At 42.9% G+C, this 20,207-nt stretch overlaps 1 protein-coding gene and 1 pseudogene across 1 annotated transcript; both read left to right on the top strand.

Annotated features, from left to right (window-relative positions):
- The first annotated feature begins 1,627 nt into the window (after positions 1 to 1,627).
- Positions 1,628 to 12,335, top strand: LOC109768524 (uncharacterized). Its single transcript, XM_073509410.1, has 12 exons — positions 1,628 to 1,959; positions 2,041 to 5,997; positions 6,192 to 6,315; positions 6,821 to 6,906; positions 7,493 to 7,734; positions 8,587 to 8,673; positions 9,303 to 9,402; positions 9,565 to 9,760; positions 9,893 to 10,086; positions 10,663 to 10,813; positions 11,269 to 11,799; positions 12,019 to 12,335. Exons 2-10 carry the CDS (start codon positions 2,041 to 2,043, stop codon positions 10,681 to 10,683), a joined length of 5,007 nt encoding a protein of 1,668 aa, XP_073365511.1. The 5' UTR covers positions 1,628 to 1,959; the 3' UTR covers positions 10,684 to 10,813; positions 11,269 to 11,799; positions 12,019 to 12,335.
- Positions 12,336 to 14,240: 1,905 nt separating this feature from the next.
- LOC109768523 (cysteine-rich receptor-like protein kinase 44) lies at positions 14,241 to 19,813 on the top strand (annotated as a pseudogene).
- Positions 19,814 to 20,207: the final 394 nt, after the last annotated feature.

The following is a 20,207-nucleotide window of genomic DNA, read 5'->3' as shown; positions in this document are numbered from 1 at the left end:
AGTGGTTACTACTGACTACACCATGAGCATGGTGCAGATTAGTCTCTCTCTTTGGTTTTGTGAAGGTATCTTGCTTACTAATCAGCACATATCCCGTTCGAGTTTGTCCTATCGTTTCCAGGTTCATGCGTTTTTGCTACCGGGCCTCAGTCTTGCTTTCTAGCGCAGAGGGTGAAGATTAAATATATTTTTCTTAATTTTGATTTCATGTCGCTATTTTGATTCCTTTGCCGGTAATATATTTGTGCTAGAATATCTTCCATTACATCTGAAGTATATCCCCAGGGTTCAAATCAAGGGGATGGGTAAAGCACCCGCTAATACTAATATTGGCAATATTGTGTTCGACATCATCTTGGCCCCAGAAGAATATTTACATACAGATGAACATGTAGCCAAACTTCTGCACAGGTATGTGATAATATATGTCATAAATAATGTAGCTTTTATGGTTGGTACAAACGAAACAACACCCTTTTTTTCCTGAAAATGTAGGCTATAGAAGAAGCTCATCTTCCGATATTCTAAAGCTCATCTTGTGGTTCATTATTGGTATGACCTGGTTATTGTTTGTTCAATCAAATGGTCAGCCTAAGAACCTTGAGCTTTAAGTCCATGTCCTATCACAATAAAGGCATATGTTTTTGCATATTTCTCTCTTGTATGTTCAAGTGCAAATATAGACCATGGTGTTGATTTTTTTTTTTTGCTTTGGAATTGGATGTTATCTTTTGCTGGTAATATATTTGTGCTAGAACAAAAACTGATGTCAAGTTTTTTCTTCTTCTAATTGTTAAACCGATGCCAAGTATTTAAGCTGACATGTGGCCTCCGGGTCAAACCAACTTTTTATATGGATATGGCCTTGAAACATTCTACTTTGAATAGTTCAATTTGTATCCATTATTATTTAGTATTTTGTAATTATTTATTAAACATATTTTATTCTCATTTACAATGGTCGGGCGCGGCAACGCGCGTCTTCATGATCTAGTAATACCACGGAACGCGTGGATACCTCGAAGGGGTCGTCTACTTAAACTGTCGCCTCGGAGAACATTATCGCGGCTGGGAGGCATAAGCCAGCTGCGGGAATCGGCAGGAATGTTCACGCCGCACCGACTCGTCACTGCTTCCGCTACCCCGCCCGCCGGTGAGCTTGATCGTTACCTCCATCTTCATGGTGTTTCTGGGTGCTATCGTGTAGCATATATCTTTTGTGCGTACCATGTTCCCCTAAGGTTTGTCTTTGACGGATCTCACGGGATTCTATCGGCGTTTGTCTTCACCGGATCCCCTCGAATCCGGTCTTCGTTTGTCTGTATTCGTGTGTCTACATCAATTTTTTCTTCAAAAGAAAAACAAAATTCAACACACACGTACACACATACCCATGCACATTTGCTGCTGCTGCTGCTGCGGCGGTGCCTCGGACACGGCGAAGCCCCAGCCTACCCCGGAAACCCGCGCGCAAGTGGCCAAAAGTCAGGTCAAACCACCAATCAACCAATGAAATTCGTTCTCGGCGCACGCGGAATTCGAATTCCAACCATTCCCATTTAACTCCTCCTCCGCCGGCATTTAAAAACTTTTAAATCCGTTCCAAGCCCTCCCTCTCAATCAATCAAACAAGAAGAAAAAAAAAGAGCTCTCTCAGCTCGGCGGCGAGAGAGACACTGCCACTCCCCTTCCTCCCTCCGCTCCCTCCCTCGCTCACTCGCTCCTCACCCCCGCCGCCGCAGCCCCCCTCCCCTCTCCCCCGACGCCCGCCCGCACGTCGGCGAGCTCTCCCTCACCTCAGGCGCGCGCGCCACAGCCGCGGGGCTCGGATCTCGCCCCGTCCCGCCGCGGCAGAAGACCAGCCCGCCGGATTCGCTCCTCCGCCCGATTCGCCGCCGCCCGGCGCGCCTCACCACTTCCCCCCGGCCTCGACTCGCCGGGAATCCCGCATTCGGCCAGGTACCGACGGATCTGCCCTCCCGCGTCCTCTTCTTCCCCGCCCCCGGATTTCCCGCTCAGATTCGCTTCTCCCCTCCCCAGATGGACGCGGAGGAGGCGCTGGGCTTCCGGGAGGACGACGCCATCCGCTTCATCTTCGGCGAGGACGTGGCCTCCAGGGCGGACGACGACTGCCCCGACTCCGCCGCCAGTGCCTTCGACAGGTCGCTCATGGAGCTCCGCCTCTTCCAGGAGGTCTTCGCCAGGGCGCCGGGGCACAAGGAGGCCGCCGGGCTCGCGGGGAGGCATTTCGGGGTGGCGGAGACGTCGCTGCTTCCCGGCGCCCACTTCGCCGCGCAGCGGCCCGCGGATGCGCCCCGGGCCCAGCCGCGCCTCAACCTCAAGGTCCAGCCGCCTCCGCCGTTCCGCGGCGAGCACATTGTGTCTGCCCCGGTGCATGCCGGAGCGGGCCTTAGCCTGGAGGCGCGTCCACATGCTCACCAGCAGCAGAACAATGTTACAATAGAGGGCAAAGTGGATCTCGGTGTCAGCAAGGGGCATGCACATTGTTACGGTGAACAACATGAGATTGCTGTCCAGGAGCATGCACACTGTTACAATGGCCACCAGGAGGAGCACGCACATCGTCATGTCGAGCAGAATGGGGGGATCGATGGGTTGGCTCTCGAGCTGGATGCCGTGCTGCAGGGCTTCTTGGGGTACTGGCCAGGTGGAGCCACGGCCGGGAGCTGTGACCAGCAGCAAGTGTTTGGTGCAGCTGCTGTCGGTATCGGTAACACCGTTGACATGCGCATGCAAGCGATGGCTGAAGACAACAACATTGCTGCTGGGACGTGTGAGGCAGTCGGGTTTGCTGGCAGCAGCAGCACGAGCGGGGTCGATGATCCCATGCCGTCCTACATGGACGCGCTGGCAGAGTTCTCACAGTTCCAGGCTGACCCTTCTCTTGCTGACCCGTTTTTGTATCAGTGGCTACAAGATCAGCAGCCGTTCCCGAGCGATGCCTCGTGCTTGAGTTATGATCAAGGACAAATCGTTGACAATGGCCAAGCGCTGTACACATGTAGCCCGGCTGATTTATCTGACAGAGGTGCCAAAGAATACCCACACTTCAGCAAGCCAGCCTATGATGCCGCAGTGCCACCTCGCCTCTCCCATGATTATGTTGGATCTGGGCAGTTTCTTGAACTTGAGCAACATCTTGAGAAGGGTACGCCTGATGCAAATACTAGTTCGCTAGATGATGTTGATGTTCCTCAGTCCAGCAGTCTACAGTCTATACCACCTGTTGCTTGTACCAAGAGGACTTTAGGCAGGGATCTTCCCGATCAGTTGGAAGCGCATGCGCAATGCCTTTTCAAGGATGCTGGCTGGACCATCAAGCCACGGAAAAGGAATGACAGGGCTAAGATGGCATCCTATTTCACAGCACCACACAGGGAAGTGGTCCTCAGCTCACTAACTCAGGCCTGGAAGTTTTGTGGGAACAAATTATATGAAGCTTCTCCCGGTTCACAGAGGGGTAAGCATCCGATGGAGTGGTCAGATGTTGATAAGTTTTGGAAGGACCTCACTGATACTATGGAGTATATCCAAAAGGTACTTGTGAACCAACAAAACGCACTCACACTTCTTGAACGGTGGGAGCTTTTGGATCCTTTCATTGCCGTCGTGTTCATCGGTAGGAAAATTACTGCTCTGCAACAAGGTAGTACTGTCAGAGCTGTTGATAGTTCAATCATTGTTCTCGACGACAACAAGAATATGCCCTCAGAGAGTAAAAGGAAACAGAAAGCCAGTGACCCTTTAACCGCCCGCAAGGTTCAGTCTACTCCTGTGATCATGGGATCTGATTGTGGAGAACGAGTGGTTGAGAGCTGCAGCAGGAGCCAGGCTGTACCAAGCTGTCATGTTTTGGAAGGTGGCCAGAACAGGGATATTAACCTGAAAAATGGCTACACACAAGGCCAGAACAGGGCAATTGACCGAAATGAGAATCACATTGATCAAAGTACTGAAACCCAGCAATTTTACTCAGGAGCAGCGCTCATCAATAATTCGGTGAAAAAAGCAAGGAAGAAGCCCAAAATGATACCGGATGTTGATGCAAATGGATTAGATGGGTTGTATGCTCAAATATTTATGCAGCACACTATGGGGAATGTATTTAACCAAGAGAGCAACGTGGCGATGCTTGACTTTTCTAATCCAGGAAACATTAACGTCTCTGGAAAACATGGTATTTATTCGTCTGTTGGCACAGTGAAGAAGGATTTGAAAGCTGAATCCAGACCGGCAAAGCTAAATCGGAACAGCCAAACCGACAAACCTGGCATGCTGTTGCCTCCAGAGAGCAAGCAAATGAGCATGCTAATGCGTGAGGGTACTGTTAAAGAACCTTTGGAGCATACAACCTCAGGACCTGATTCTGATGCAAGGGAGTCAGGTGCCAAGGAAACCGCCCCTATAGAATGGGTCCAGAAGAAGTTACCTTCAGAGAGCAACCAAATGATTATGTTAAGAGGTGAGGGTACTGTTAAAGACCCTACAGAGCATACAATCTCTGAACCTTATTCTAATGCAAGGGAGTCAGGTGCCAATGAGATCGCCCCTGTAGAAATGGTCCAGAAGAAGTTGCCTTCAGGGAGCAACCAGATGAGTATGTTAAGAGGTGAGGGTATTGTTAAAGAACCTATGGTTCATATAATCTCTGAACCTGATTCTAGTGCAAGGGAGTCAGGTGCCAATGAAACTGTACCTACAGAAATGGTCCAGAAGTTGCCTTCAGAGAGCAACCAGATGAGTATGTTAAGAGGTGAGGGTACTGTTAAAGAACCTACGGCGCATACAATCTCTGAACCTGCTTCTAGTGCAAGGAAGTCAGGTGCCAAGGAAACTGTTCCTATAGAAATGGTCCAGAAGAAGTTGCCTTCAGAGAGCAAGCAGAGTATGTTAAGAGGTGAGGGTACTGCTATGGAACATAAACGACTTAAAAGCGCTGAACCTGATTCGAATGCAAGGGAGTCAGGTGCCAATGAGATCGCCCCTGTAGAAGTGGTCTACCAGAAGTTGCCTTCAGGGAGCAAGAAGAGCATGTTAAGAGGTGAGGGTACTGTTAAAGAACCTACAGAGCATACAATCTCAAAATCTGATTTTAATGCAAGGGAGTTGAGTGCCAATGGGATTGTCCCTTCAGAAATGGTCCACAAGAAGTTGCCGTCATTGAAGGAATCATCTCCTAGAACTCCCCCCAAGGACCCCCCTACGGTTTCAGTCGACAATGCTGTTCCTGTTGAGTTATCCCTTGAGTCTAATGCTGCTCCCCTGAAAACTGATTTATCTCGTGACTCACAAATCTGCAAGACGATCGCTGCTAAAAGGAAACCTCAAGGTTGTGATAAACATATCAAGAAAAGACCTCTTGAGTTGCGTATCCACGACGATGACCTTTTGATCACAGCTATTGTAAAAAACAGGGACGTTGACTCCTACAACAAATTTGCTGCAAGCTCAGATTTTTCGGTTGCAAAGTACAAAAAGCTTAAAGGCCAAAAGAGAGCTACCAAACTGCTTGGAAAAGGGGGGACAAACCTATTGGGTGGGAAGAGAATAAGTTTGGCACGGAAAACTGTGCTCTGCTGGTTGATTGCAACTGGCTTTCTGACCGTAAAAGATGTTATTCAGTATCGAAATCTGAAGAGCAATGAAGTTGTTAAGGATGGGCAGGTCACCTGGGAAGGCATTCTTTGCAAATGTTGCGCAAAAACCTTATCTGTATCAGACTTTAAGGCTCATGCTGGTTGCTGTCTGCCCAAGTCCTCATTAGGCCTCTTTCTGCAGTCTGGCAAGTCGTATACTCTATGCCAGTTGGAGGCTTGGTCTGCCGAATTGATGAGCAGGAGAAGTGATGCATGTGGTAGGAAAGTCGAGGCGATGGATGAAAATGACGATACATGTGGTTTCTGTGGAGATGGCGGTGAATTACTTTGCTGTGACAATTGCCCATCAACATATCATGAAGCTTGCTTGTCTGCCCAGGTATCTATCTAGCTTCTCTTTGCTGTTTATCGATTACTCAGATATGTTTCAAACTTTCAATGAAGATGTTACAGTCCATTATTATTGTGATGTTTTATCCCAGAAAATGTGTCTGTAGGAATTGGGAATTTGAATTGACCACTTATATGATGAAGTTTGTTTGATAATTTATTCACTAGCTTTTACATCTGCAGGAGCTTCCAGAAGGCAGTTGGTACTGCCATAATTGCTCATGCCGGAAATGTGGGACTCCAGTTAGTGAAAATGAGGTTCCGTCATCCTCAGATATCTTGAAATGTCTGCAGTGTGGAGATGCATGTAACGATTATGATCCCTCCTCTTTTGCCCTGTCATTTGCATTATTTCTGCTATCACTAAAAACAAATACTAATTTAATGCGTATTCTCCATACTCTTATGTATCTTGTTTGATGTGTACTTCTCAGTGTAATATATATCTTGCTGGATATAATTCATTCCTTTGTTTAATAGAACCTTTTCCCCTTCTGTTGATCCAAGTCCCTGTTTGGTGGTAGTTTAGCTCCTAACAGAAATGGTCTGAGAGTTTTAGCTCTCACAGAAGCTACTTTATTTTGGATTCATCTTCTCTTTCTCATCATAAATGAGGCTTGGGCCTCGAAGAAGACCCTCTCTACCCGCACCATGTTTGTCAAGGCTTAATTTTTTGTAGCTTTAGCTTTAGCTGAGGTCACTGGGCTATCATTCATCTCATATAACTTAGCCAGTATTCATGCTGCATGTAATTTATCATCTAATTTTTATCCTCAGCTTCAACTTGATATTCTCTTGTTTCTCACTGGCAGACCATGGCACGTGCATTAATCATGAGATGCTGCCCTGTGATGATAAAAGATCTAACACATGGTTTTGTGGGAGATACTGTAAGGAGGTAATATTTAGTTTTATCTTTGTCTACAAGATGCTGAGCAATGAAAGACCTATGATTATCACATGCTTGTAGAAGTTATGGTTTATTTTCTGGTCCTGCATTTTTTAGAGACATAATGCACATACATCTGTTCATTTCTTGTTAAGTTGTTATATTGTTCTTGAGACTGATTCACCGACAGAAACTAGTACATCTTGCATTGCTTATTTTGTATGCTTGTATTGTGTTCAAGGTTGTCAGAATCGCGATTCTGTTATAAGATTCTACGACTTTACGATCCAAACAAACCACTCTGATTCTACGATTTTAGTTCATAGAATCTACGTTTTTACGATCCTGATAGTGAAGATTCTACGATTTGCGATCCTACCATCGGAGCTCCGATCCGATTCAAAATCGCGATTCTGACAACCTTGGTGTTAGATGTCAATAATGTGGTTATTGAGGATCAGACTAATTGCCATTTCATGCAACTGTTGTTAGTTTTGCTTGTGCACCCGACAAACCGGGAGCTTCTGTTTCAGACATTCTGTTTAACCCCCTTCATTTTTTTCTGAAAGCATTTCTCTGCAATTGTTTGTAACAGATATTCCTTGGACTACATAGTCATGTTGGGATAGAGAATATTATTGACAATGGGCTTTCATGGACCATATTGAAGTGCTGCAGTGATGGTCGGAGGCTACATTCTGCCCGGAAGATAGCCCATATGACAGAATGTAATACAAAATTGGCAGTGGCTCTTACTTTACTGGAGGAATGTTTCATTCGTATGGTTGATCCTCGAACTGGTGTAGACATGATACCACATGTGTTGTACAATAAGGGGTAAGTTTCATATTTACTTTCTGGTCATTATCCTCTGCACCATTGATTTATCTCAGATAATATTTGCGTTGCTTTATAATATTTCTAGCACCTTATTGAGGAATCCATTCTATTGAAATCTTCCAATTGATCGTTGGCTGTAACTAAAGTCTGACAAAGCAAAAACTTATTTTTTTAACTTTAAACTTATAGTTAGTCAGCACATATTTCCTAAATTTACGTCTTCCTTTTTATGTATCTTCTCTTAAAGACTAAGCGTGTGAAAAAACTTATAGTTTATAATGGAAGACTGTTGGTTGGTACCACCCAGTGCTTTGAAATACAAATAAATACAGTCGACTTCTTCATATTATTGTACTCCCTCCGATCCATATTAATTGTGGCTGATTTAGTACAACTAAGTACTAAATCAGCGACAATTAATATTGATTGATTTAGTACAACTAAGTACTAAATCAGCAACAATTAATATGGATTGGAGGGAGTACAAGTTTTGTGTGCTATGAACAATGGATCCTTTTGGAACTGCCATTTTTGGATCTTGTGAGTTCTTGTCGAGTGCTAATAACAAATTATAGTATGTATTTTTGCATCAATGTATATGATTATACGTTAAGTTTCTTCTTATACTGAAATTTGGATCTGCACTGAGACCTGTGACCCATTGATGTGACTGCAGATGTGTTAGGATACATACCCTAATTTTGGTATTTTTGTCCGACGCTAATTTCTAGTTTCTAGTTATATATTTTTGGCACAATTATTTTGCACCAAGCATGCTCCAGTACTTGCCACATTAACATTTTACCCAAACAATTTCGACGCCTACTAACATGGAGCACATCTCATCAGATCAAACTTCGCGCGCTTAGATTATCAGGGATTCTACACTGTAATCCTGGAGAAGGGTGATGAGATTCTATGTGTGGCATCTATCAGGTATCATACTTGGTTGTTCAAAACTTTCTCTAGGCAGTATGTCATTCTTTTCTTTCTGAAGTATGTTTATGCTTTTGCCATTGGCTGCTGTCATAGTTGCTCTATAAATTATCTTTAAGAGCAACATGCATGACTAACATATGGACCCTTCAATGGGTCGAAGGTCTAGAGGCCCACCAGTTATCCACAGTTCTTATCCAGTCTGTACATCGTTGTTGTAAACTATGCAGTAACGTAATCTGCACCTGGCTATGTTTATGTCTGGAGTTGAAACTTGAGATATGCTTCTTACTTCTGTTCTCATTTGTTAAATGTTGTTAACCAATGGTAGTGCAAACTTTTCATAACGGAATTTCTAGCATGCAAACCTAACTTGGTAATTCAGGGATTTCCTAAGACCTCTTCATCCTGTGCAATTGTTACAGTTTCAATTGGTAGGACAGGCGTTAACATAGGTTAATTTTATACACAACTAATATTTTCTAATTTTCAGCTCATATAGCAGAATTTCCAGAAAGGTGAAAATATGTTGGAAATTAATTTGTGAACGGCTAATCATATATTGTGTGTTCTTTCCTTCAGCTGCAACGCCATGTTTACTGATTTTCCCTTTACTATCTTCTGTGCAGGTTACATGGGACCAAAGCAGCCGAGCTGCCTTTCATTGCTACTTGTGTGGATTATCGCCGTAAAGGGATGTGCCGAAGGCTGCTGGATATCATTGAAAAGGTATGTTCACTAGGATTTCAACTGTATTATTGATTTTAGGATGTGGTATTCTTCCTTCAAAATAATTGCGCTGTCCAGTCGGTCATCATGGTGTAGTCAATCTTATTTTCATGCTTACATATCTCGATTTGACCATGTGGATTTCATTTCTTTCTATAATAGATGCTGAGATCGTTCCACGTTGAGATGTTGGTCCTTTCTGCCATCCCAGAGTTGGTTAATACATGGGTCTCGGGATTTGGTTTCAAACCTATCAAGGATGATGAGAGGAAACAACTTCGTAACGTTAATTTGATGTTATTTCCTGGGACATCCCTGCTAACCAAAAGATTGGATGGAAATATAACTACAAAACCAGGTTAGTTGTCTTATCCTACTAATGCCATCAGCCATGTTTGTGCTTACATCGTTTCATTTGGACTTTGTATCCTGCAGTTCTTCCTTCTGTCCTTGCACCTATAATAATCCTCAAATTAACGTGACTATGCAGAAAAGGAAGAAGGCACACATAATGTTTCTGGATTAACTAACGGGAAATGTTTGCCTGACGGGAAAGCAAATGAGCATCTTGAACTCCGTGACCTTGAACTGCCAGAGGAGTTGAATAATGAGGTTGCAATGAATGGTTCTTTGAGAACACTAAAACGTGAATTTAGTCCCGCAGCATGGTTCAATTCCACTAAGGTTTGCTTCATCAGCAATACGAGGCTTTTAAGATTTTATTGATGTGGAAAAACAGACTACTTTTTGTTTGCCAAACATTGTGACTTTCAAGTGCTGTAGCTAAGTTTTATATAAAGAAACATCTCTAGCTGATCAAAACAAACATGCCGTAATTTGATTGCAGTGTCAAATTTCAAAATGGTTTATTGAACTTTAGTGCTGTCTCCCACTCCCCCACAAGGAAAACAATCCAGGGAAATGCTGAGGCTGAGGTTCAGGTTCTTGCCTGTGTAGTCTGATCAATGATTTGTCTGTTCATTTGTATTCTACCTGTTCTGCAATATGCATAAGGTTGTGTATTCGTGGCGCTGACCGTTTTTCATTGTGCAACTCATAGTGGCCCAAAATATAGTAGTTTGCATTCAGTACACACAAACAAGCAGACCATTCGGAGCGCATATACATAACAATCCACTTTCATCGATAATAATGATCAAATCCTAAGGTTTTGCAGCTACAAGCACATCAGTACTTTTGTTTTGTCGTCATATTTTGCTGAAGGTATGCTATCATATAACCAAACATCATGTTCTGCAGCTAGCTGTTGGTGAAGTGTGACTTTCTCACAATATAAGACATCTGGACTCTATCCTTGGTGGTCGATCAGCGCTAGCCAACTTTGTCTTGCTGATCTATGGCTAAATAATTATGTTGAAGCTTGCTGCTGTGGTCATGCAACTATTTCCAGGTATGATCTAGTGACTTGTCGGAAAGAAACCTATCACAAAGAGCCTTTTGGCTAACCCTCGTTACATGTGGCAATTTAGGGTAATACTTTGAAATTCTGGGTATGCTTTCGGGTAGAAAACCATTAATAATAGAATAGACAAATTGTTATTCTATTCTAATTCACCATTTTTTGCTTGTCATCAAAGATACAACCCCTTTGACAAAAAAAGATACAACCCCTTTGACAATGACTTTTTCTCATTATATGTCTGAAGAATCATGGAATATATAGTCACATAGAAGTACTTTTTGATGAGAAATCCACCAGTACACTTTTTTATGTTACAGCTTTAGTTATTATTGTATATGTATGCCTGTGATCAGTTTGAAGAGGTTGCCTGCATGCAGTTTAAATGTTTATACGTTTCAGCTTCTTCCTTTTGTCTTAGCATTCATTGTTTGTATGCTCTGCAGTCCCAATGCTGTGCCGTGGATGTTCATGCACACAATAACCAGGTAGCAGCATTTTCCAAAGAAGGCGTCATCAGGGCTTGTTAGTGAATCAGAGGACATAGTCATCCAAGAAAGTTTCTTGAACTGGTCAGAAAACAGTATAGCATCTAAAAGAACCCCAAGAAACCACGGCAAGCAAAGCCGAGTTTTGCTCTCCTGAAACAACCGCTTCCTGCCATAGAGCGCCAGACACATCTGTGAGGTAAACTGGGCATTTGAAGCACAAGAAAAGATGTGGACAGGATAGGATTGTAATGCATCAAGACCCTCAAGCCCTCGCTGACAGGAAGTTCTTTCATTGGCACAAAAGGGTACCATAGATGGAAACAGAATATACATTTGAGCATTTAACCCTTCACGGCATAGATGGAAGCAGTTTGTGGAGCCATCCATCCGAGGGGTTCCAGCTGGAGGCATCAGCAAGAGTGGATTATCATTTGCTGAACGGTACTCTGGAAACCAACTGTCGCTCATGGCATGCATTCCTCTCAAGTAAGCTCCCTCTCCGACGCATACTTGAATGATCAACGTTTTGTCGGGTTATGGATCTATTTTCAAATTTGACAAGTATTACACTCAGCAACCTGCACTTGACATTCAACTCGCCAGTCCTTGTTTCACCGCTTGCTTACCAAGTACCAACACGTTCTGTTGCTTGGTTTGTGGGCATTGCCAGAACTGACCTTCCTATTTGGTCTTGATCTGCATCAGGACTCGTGGGACTATGTGTGGCAATGTTGGCCAACTGGGTACCATCCCTCTATCGGATGCAAACTGGCGCAACTGCACTACAACCAACAATTCTGCTTGTCCGGTGCAGTTCATGTCAGAATTTGTGCTTCTTCTGCTGGTACGGCGCATGTATAGTCAGTGAACAAACCAAGTTAAGGCACACTTGGACCGGGCACGGCATGGCAGGAAGCTGTCCAAACCCTCAAGTTTGTACTTAACTGAATCTGAAGATATATACGCTGTAATGAACAAGCACGTATTATCATCCTTTTCCGTTTGAACTGTATCAAAAGAAAGCCCTTGTGATGTATACAAGACACGATGGATTAGCAAATGCACGATCGTTCCTTGCTATACACATTGCTTCCAGGTAACCATTTCTCGAGTAGGCAGCAAGTACTTGGTGCAAGGAAAAACAAATGCCAAAGCTATCGGTAGATACATCTACCTTAGATACTACTTTCAGTCGAAGGTAGATAGGTAATACCAGTTCATTCATTCTACTCCCTCCGGTCCTTTTTACTCCACATAAGATTTATGTCAAGTAAAATTTTACGGAGCCTGATCGAAATTATATTAAAAATATCAATATCTACGATATCATATATATATATATAGTACGGAACTAAAATTCATAATGAATCTAATGTTATTGATTTGGTATTGTGAATGTTGATATTGTTTTCTATAAGTTTGGTCAAACTATAGATGCTTTGATTCACCGTGTATTATTTTTTATTGAATTATTGTTGCATTGCAATATTTGTCTTTTACTTATTGATGCACCGTGCTATTTATTTGTGATTTTCTAATATTTAGACTATATAAAAAGGATGGGGACAGATATTTGGTGACTGGTTGAATGATTTCCATTATGCCGGATGTCCTCGGACATTGTCCATTTGATTATCCGTGTTGGAGATGCCCTAAGCTACCTCCAGCGCATGCGCACTAGATCTATATCCAGGCGCTTGCACTTATCCATACCAGATCTCAAAAAGAGAAAAAGAAAAAGAGTGAATTCCATTTTTAACCTATTGCTTCACATTTGAGACAGATTTTACCTCATTTAGTAGAAATTCTCAATATTTATCCAATTTAGTGAAACTTGTGCCACAGATTACCCCAATTAATTTTTCCTCAATTCAGTGATGACTCTGTATGACACGTAGGCGAGTAAATATTGAAAACTACCACGTTATAGGTAAGTGTCCCTCAGAACTACCATTTTTTTGTTCGCCAAAAACCTACTGAATTTCTCCTAAAAAATTTACTAAAAACTACCACTTTGAGTTAGGTACCAATTTGGGCTGTTTAAACGTGAATATGATAGGTCTGGCCCACCTGTCATAATGTGGATGACATAATGTTGATTAGAAATGTTCTAAAGTTTCTTGGCACAATAAAATATTCATTGAAAAATATGTTTTTTATGAAAGACTGAGGCAAAAGCAATTTGTATGTATTGGACATAAAAGGTTTATAGAGACGGATCATGATGTCCAGAAGATCACCGACGACACCCGCGCCCGGTCGACAATCATCGTCTATAGTGAGTAAACATGGTCTATGTGGTTGCTTAAATACGAAAATGAAGTTTTCATATATGTTTTTAAAGATGCAGCAGTAGTAGTAGATGAGTAGCCCTGACAATGTGAAGCAGGTTTTTTCTTGAAATGATAATTGATTCGTCTAGCTTTTCAACTTTAAACATCTTTGTATGTGTATGGACATCTTTGTATCGCAGGAAAAATCCGAGTGACATATGTTTTGCCGGAGGGTTGATTCATTTCCGTTCCGGCAAATTTCAGGCGCTCGGTATGTTCTATTTTAGCAAAGGTCATGCTGGACTTGTTTCGTGAATTTTAGCATGACTTGTGATAGAATGTAGGAAATATCGAGTGCCTTGGATTTGTCGGAAAGAGAATGTAGGAAATATCGAGTGCCCACGGTTGATCCCGGCCATTGGTTGCGGGGTCGAAGGTACTCCCTCCGTCCTTTAAAGAGTGTACTTCCAACTTTGTTGGAAAGTTAAACTGTTTTATGTTTGACCGTATTTATACAATAATACACCAACATTGGATATGGTGGCGGCGGCTCGAAGGTGGTACGATCGAGTTTGTGTGATGGCAGCCTCAATTAGTGAGCACACCGTTCCTTTTGCACCGAACGGGATAAAATGCAGCGATTTTAACCTCGTGTGGTTTTCGTCTGGTTTTCCTGCGTACCACCGAAGTCAAAGAGAGAGAAGCCGCGTCCTGCATTTCCCCTGCCGTCCCAATATCCGACCACCGCCGCGCAAGTTGGACCAAGAGGCGACTCCGTGTGTGTGTGGGTGGTGGCTTGGCAACGGCGACGGCGACGGCGACGGCAAGCGCTCCGCGACGCCGGTCGCCAGGTTTCTTCCGGCCCTCATGTAATCTTCTCCTTTTTCTTGGTTTTCTTCCGGTCTTCATCGTGCAGCCGTGCGAGTCCTCATGCCATGCGAGCTACTCCTAGATGATAGTAGATCTGAAATTATCCTTGGAGTGGATGGCAATGGCATGCGGGGCATTACACATCACGCGCCGTCTCGCAGCGCGTCCACGGCGTGGGGCGCGGGCGCGGTCTCCGGGAGCGCGCGACCGGAGGCCCCCGAGACGGCGAGGGCGTAGTACTCGACCGCGTAGCTGCGGAGAGGTCGGGGCGAAGCGCGCGACGACGGCGGGGAGGACCTCCGTGGGAGACCGCATCGGGGCTTCGGTCGGTGGCGGCAGACTTGCTGGGTGGTACTGTAGTGTAGACTGGGGTGGCGAGAGCAGAGTAGGCGGCGGGCAGAACAGAGCGAGGAAACGGTGTGGGTGGCTATTGATTCTCCCAACCCCCCAAAACCGGAGGAGTGGCCGGCGTCGGCTCCCAGGATTCATCCCTCCCCCCTCCCACCATGCTCCCGGCGAGGTTTCCGCTCGTCGGAATCGCTCCCGCCATGTAGATTTGTGGATATAGGACGTCATGTAGGTTTGGACTGCCCCTCAAGCTAGGGGGTGTGGCTGTGTTGTTTGCTTGTTCGGGTCGAGCACCCCTTGTTTCTTTGCTTTGGACACCATGTACACGCCACCCCGCGTTCGTTCATGCATGTTTTGCGCCCTTACTTGTACCCATTCTCAATGGAAAGACACGCAATCTTTGCGTATTCATGAAAAAAATAGTGAATGGCATGCACCTAACTTGTTTTGTTTTGGCTTATCTTCTACAGTTATATTGTTTTGGCTCCAGATTGAGGGGCACCATATATGCAACCCCTCTGCGGAAGGAGAATAAATTCTTGCAAGTGTTTGTGTATTTGGAAAATAAAAAATGTACGGCGAGTCTAGCAAACATGACAACCTTGAGTGCATACTACAAGATCAAAGTTCAAAACCAAGTGCTGTATCACTGAATTTTTTGAAAGAGATCACAAACAACTTTTCCGATGAGCGAGTACTCGGTAAAGGTGGTTCCGGCGTGGTATATAAGGTAAATTAAATCATGTCCATTTAGTCTACTTTCAGATACGTATGTAACCTATACATATTAACAACAGATGTGAAAACAGGGTGTGCTACAAAGTGGGGAAATAATTGCTGTGAAGAGACTTGAGCCATCAATGGCTGGTTCTCAGAGTTTATTTCAGAATGAGGTTGATCATCTTATGAGGCTTCAACACCCAAATATTGTGCGATTTCGGGGTTACTGCCATGAAACAGTGTGGTTATATACAGAGTTCGAAGGGCAAAAAGTTTTTGCTGAGATCTCAGAAATGTTGCTTTGCTTCGAGTATGTCCCTAAAGGAAGCCTTGATGTGCATCTTTCAGGTATGGCAATTCAATATGGGGCACTTATTGTTTTGAAGTTTTCGTCTTCCTCTAATATTATAGTTTGTGTGGTGCTGATATGCTACGAATGTTATGACGTATTAACACGTGGTGCTGATATCTAATCTATTCATAATAAAGCAGAACATAAATAGAAATTTAGTCCTTTCGTATGTTATCTAGAGCTCAGCAGCTGCCATGAAGAGGTTTGAAGGGATAATTACAATGCTGAAGATAGTCAGACGTCGTGGCTGTAGAGGATTAGATAGACATAAGCTAGATTAGAGAATAACTGGGAGACTAGTTTCTTGCTAGACTCGAAAGTATAAACATGCCATCCTTATATAATGGATGCTCAGGTACTCTTAGACCTCTCCTAATATGATTGGGATTTTTAGATCTTCCCTAATATGTGCAATTGGGCTCTTCCACAATCCTGTACTTTCCTAATAGACTCTTACTGCCGCTGCTGTCCCTGCCTTGATACGGTCAACCTATATGTCCACGACAACAACTAAAAAGGTTTTCAGATAACGTATGTCAAATGCTCTCCTTTTGGTAACAAATGCAGGTGGATCCTCTGAATTTGATTGGCACACGCGCTACAAAATAATCGAGGGGATTTGCAATGGCTTACACTATCTTCACGACCAAATTGATAAGTCTATTCTTCACTTGGACCTAAAGCCCGCGAACATATTGCTTGATAAAAATTTGGCACCCAAAATTACAGATTTTGGGCTGTCAAGACAGTTTGATCAGCATCAAACTATTTCCTCTCCAAATCGTGTTGGTACATTGTAAGTTTAGTGCCTCTTTATATCTTTTAAATCATCAGCAAAAAATGTTTTTCTAGACTTCTAGTCTCTTTAGCACTACAAAGTTCACTCATGTTGTGATGCAGAGGCTACATGGCTCCGGAACGCATCGATGAAGGCATAATCACACCTAAGTCAGACATATTCAGTTTGGGTGTGATAATAATGGAGATAATAACGGGACACAGGCACTACCCAGGTGTTTCTGGAACATCTTCCGAGGACTTTATTGAGCTTGTATGAGAATTCTGTTTCAACTTTCATGATGGAATCCGTTTTAGGAGGCCATGTTATGTTTTATCTTTGTACAGTGACTGAAGATTCTTGTTCTGACTTTGTAGGAACTTAAAAAATGGAGAAACACATTGGAGAAAGCACAGGGGTACACAAACCTAGAAATGGATTGCGAACAAATAAAAAGATGCATTCAGATAGGTCTAATCTGTGTGAATCCTGAGTGGACCGAAAGGCCTACAACAACAAAAATTATCAAGATGCTTCAAGGATTGGAAAGTTTGGATCGTAACATTAGCGATGAGGTAGAGTCATCGGCAGATCAGGTACGGTCACTTTAAGGCAATGCATTTGTGGAACATGTACTATTTGCTAGTCTTTCTTATTTTTAGAAACAGTCATCATAATTCATAACCTCTTAAAGTGCACAAAACATTGTATTTTGATATCTGTATCTACAATATTAAAAGCGCTACAAACTACAAACACTACTACCAAATCCAATATGTTACTGAGAATAGCAAGCAGATTATAGCTGTAACCCATCAAGTATCTTGGCTGCTGAAACTTGTAGAGTCTTTTATTAGGTCTCATTAAGAGTCAAGTACCTATGTGGTTTTAGGTGTTCACCTGTTTCAGTCGATTTATCATGGCTGTGGTTGTATGTAGTTCACATTTGGTATGGTAGGATTGATTTATTTTTTCTAACAAAGTCTCAAATTAATTAGTTAATTTTGATTTCCAGTACCTATCTTACTCCAACATGTTTTTATTTTACTTATTTTTGGATAACATTCATAAAGGTAATATGTATAAATTTGCTCAACTCATAAGTAATTACTCCCAAAGTGTACAACCAGAACAAGTGAGGTATTATTAAAGAGCGTTGTAATACACATTGAATTTACTTGAAATTGTTATTACAAGCTAAATAGATACTGATTTAGTAATAAGGTAGTAGTAAAAATATGAAAAGGTATTGCTCAATAAAAATGGAACCTTGCAAAGGTAACAAGCAAGTTGGCACAAAAACTTTTTGGTGGCGACATGCACATATACAATTCATCCTCAATATTGCAACTGATGTTGCTTCCTCCAGTTCCCTAAAAGTTGTCGTGCAAACTATTAAACATTTGACTTTTACTATATTTAACAGCATACATACTTGAATGTCATATGCACAAATTTGTCTTGGGAGCGTAATTTCACATTATATTTCAATAAAAATTTGTAGTCGAAGTTGTCCTTTTTAGACCGACGATGTAAAAGTTTTATTTATCTTCTCCTCACCAACTGTCAGATCTCAAATGGACTCAAAAAGCACAGCGATTGCTTTGGGGTTACTGAAGAAGGAAAGCTGTCTCCTAAAAATACATTATGTATTGGGATATTGGAGCAAGCTGAAAGAAGGGAACCAGAACTTGGGGAAGCATCGGTTTCTCTTGCAATGGCTGGTGACTGCCTACATGGAAAGTTGTTGTACCTTGAAAACCGAGGTAATCCTCATCTACAAATCATGCAGTGTTGCTTGATCTTTTCAAAATTGTCTGTTTTTCATGGACTTAGTGGTGTTGCAGTTCTCCACGGGCAACTAGCTGACATGCTACTTTTTTCCTCTCTGGGAAGTTGTGTTTCACAAAAATATTTTCATGCCATGTAGTTGCTTTGGCGATGATATTGTTCCCAGCCGAGGCAAGAGTAGCAATGGAAGTTGCTCAAGTGAATGGTACTTCGGAATTTACCCTTGGTTCTAGTGCAAATCCACTTACGGAGATACAACGGACAACCTTTGATCTAAATGAAACTCCTTTCAAAATGAAGGATGTGTACTTGGCTCGGATGAGAGTCCTCTCCAAAACAGGTGAGGCACAGCTTGCCTTTATATAACAATGGACATTCTATATTATTTATATTATCAATCTGATAATGTTCTCTTCTTTAGCTTATCTGCTGTAACATTCTCAATAAGAAAGCTGGTGTAACTGAAGTTGAAATCCCAGATTTTATCCCCCATCTCCTGTTAATAGGCCTATTGTTGAGTGCCTTGAAAGATTTACACTATCTGGCAAATCAATTGGAAGAGTGTAATTCTTGGCTTAACATCGATGTGTGAATGGTGAACAAATTAATCCCGCAAAAAAATGGTGAACAAATTAGCAATTTTGTGCTCTTTAAGGATGGTAATCCATATGGATCTAAAGAACTATTGAGTGAAGACTATAATCATGCAAAATGCTAATCAGGGGTTAATTGCTAATGATTGGTCTTGCTTGTGTGTAGGGGGTGGCGATTGAACTAGTTGTGCATAATTCTTTTCGGATTCGATTAAAAAAAATGATATTTTACCAGATTTTTGGATCTGGACTAATTGCAAGTGAATGTTTATACCAGTTGAACTTGGCAAACGCTTCTTCCCGCGTTGTTCGGATGTGCTGGAGAAGATGATGGATGATGAACCCGGGCTGGCTGCCCTCGGAAGCGATTACATCCTCTGAGAAGAATAGGTTTCATGACCTGCCAGATGTGCTTCAGAAGGCGTTCACTGCAGGTAAGCGGAAGCAGCAGAGCAGCATGGCGGAGCAAGATGTGGTAGAGCAGGTCCAGGGGCAGGGCGCCGTGGCTGGTACTGACAACGGGAGTAGGAGGATTGCTTGATCGCCCGTTGCTATAGATTGGTATGGCATTAGTGCGTAAATTTACTTTCCTCCTAACGGATCAACTGTGATACCGAATTTGTAAGATTTCTGTCTCGCCTCCTACCTAATCATATTCTAATCCAATTGGAGTTGTTAATTTGTATTTAAATCCACAACAGGAAGCCGTGACGATGTACTTTTTGATACTGCTGATCATGAATCGTACTGTGTGAGTATGTCGTTTGACCTTTTATATTTGGTTTCTGAACGCATGCTCTTTTGTGATTACCATTTCAATTCATGTCCTCTAGAAGACACCTCTGTGCTCGGATAAGAAGCTCTGAGACGCTGAGAGCAGGTGACTGCTTATTCTCTGTTCTGAAAATTGAGTGGAAATGAGATCAGGTTTAATTTCACCTACGATGGTTCCACCTGGCAATGACCGTACGTGTTTACGTGTCGTGCTTTTGTTGAAGGCATTGCGTGGAGTCTGCTCGGACATGCTCTCCAAGGTGAAAACCCAAAAACCGACCTTTAGTGGTTCGGAGAGGGAACATCAAGAGTAGTCATTGGGCTTGCTTGCCCAACTCCAGGTGCGGCTACCAGCACATTGTTCGACCCAATCGATGGAATCAGCTGTAAGCCAT

This window comes from Aegilops tauschii, chromosome 2 (genome assembly GCF_002575655.3).
Source record: "Aegilops tauschii subsp. strangulata cultivar AL8/78 chromosome 2, Aet v6.0, whole genome shotgun sequence".
NCBI lineage: Eukaryota > Viridiplantae > Streptophyta > Magnoliopsida > Poales > Poaceae > Aegilops > Aegilops tauschii.
Note: the sequence above shows the minus strand (reverse complement) of the source record. Positions and strands in the feature narration are given on the sequence as shown.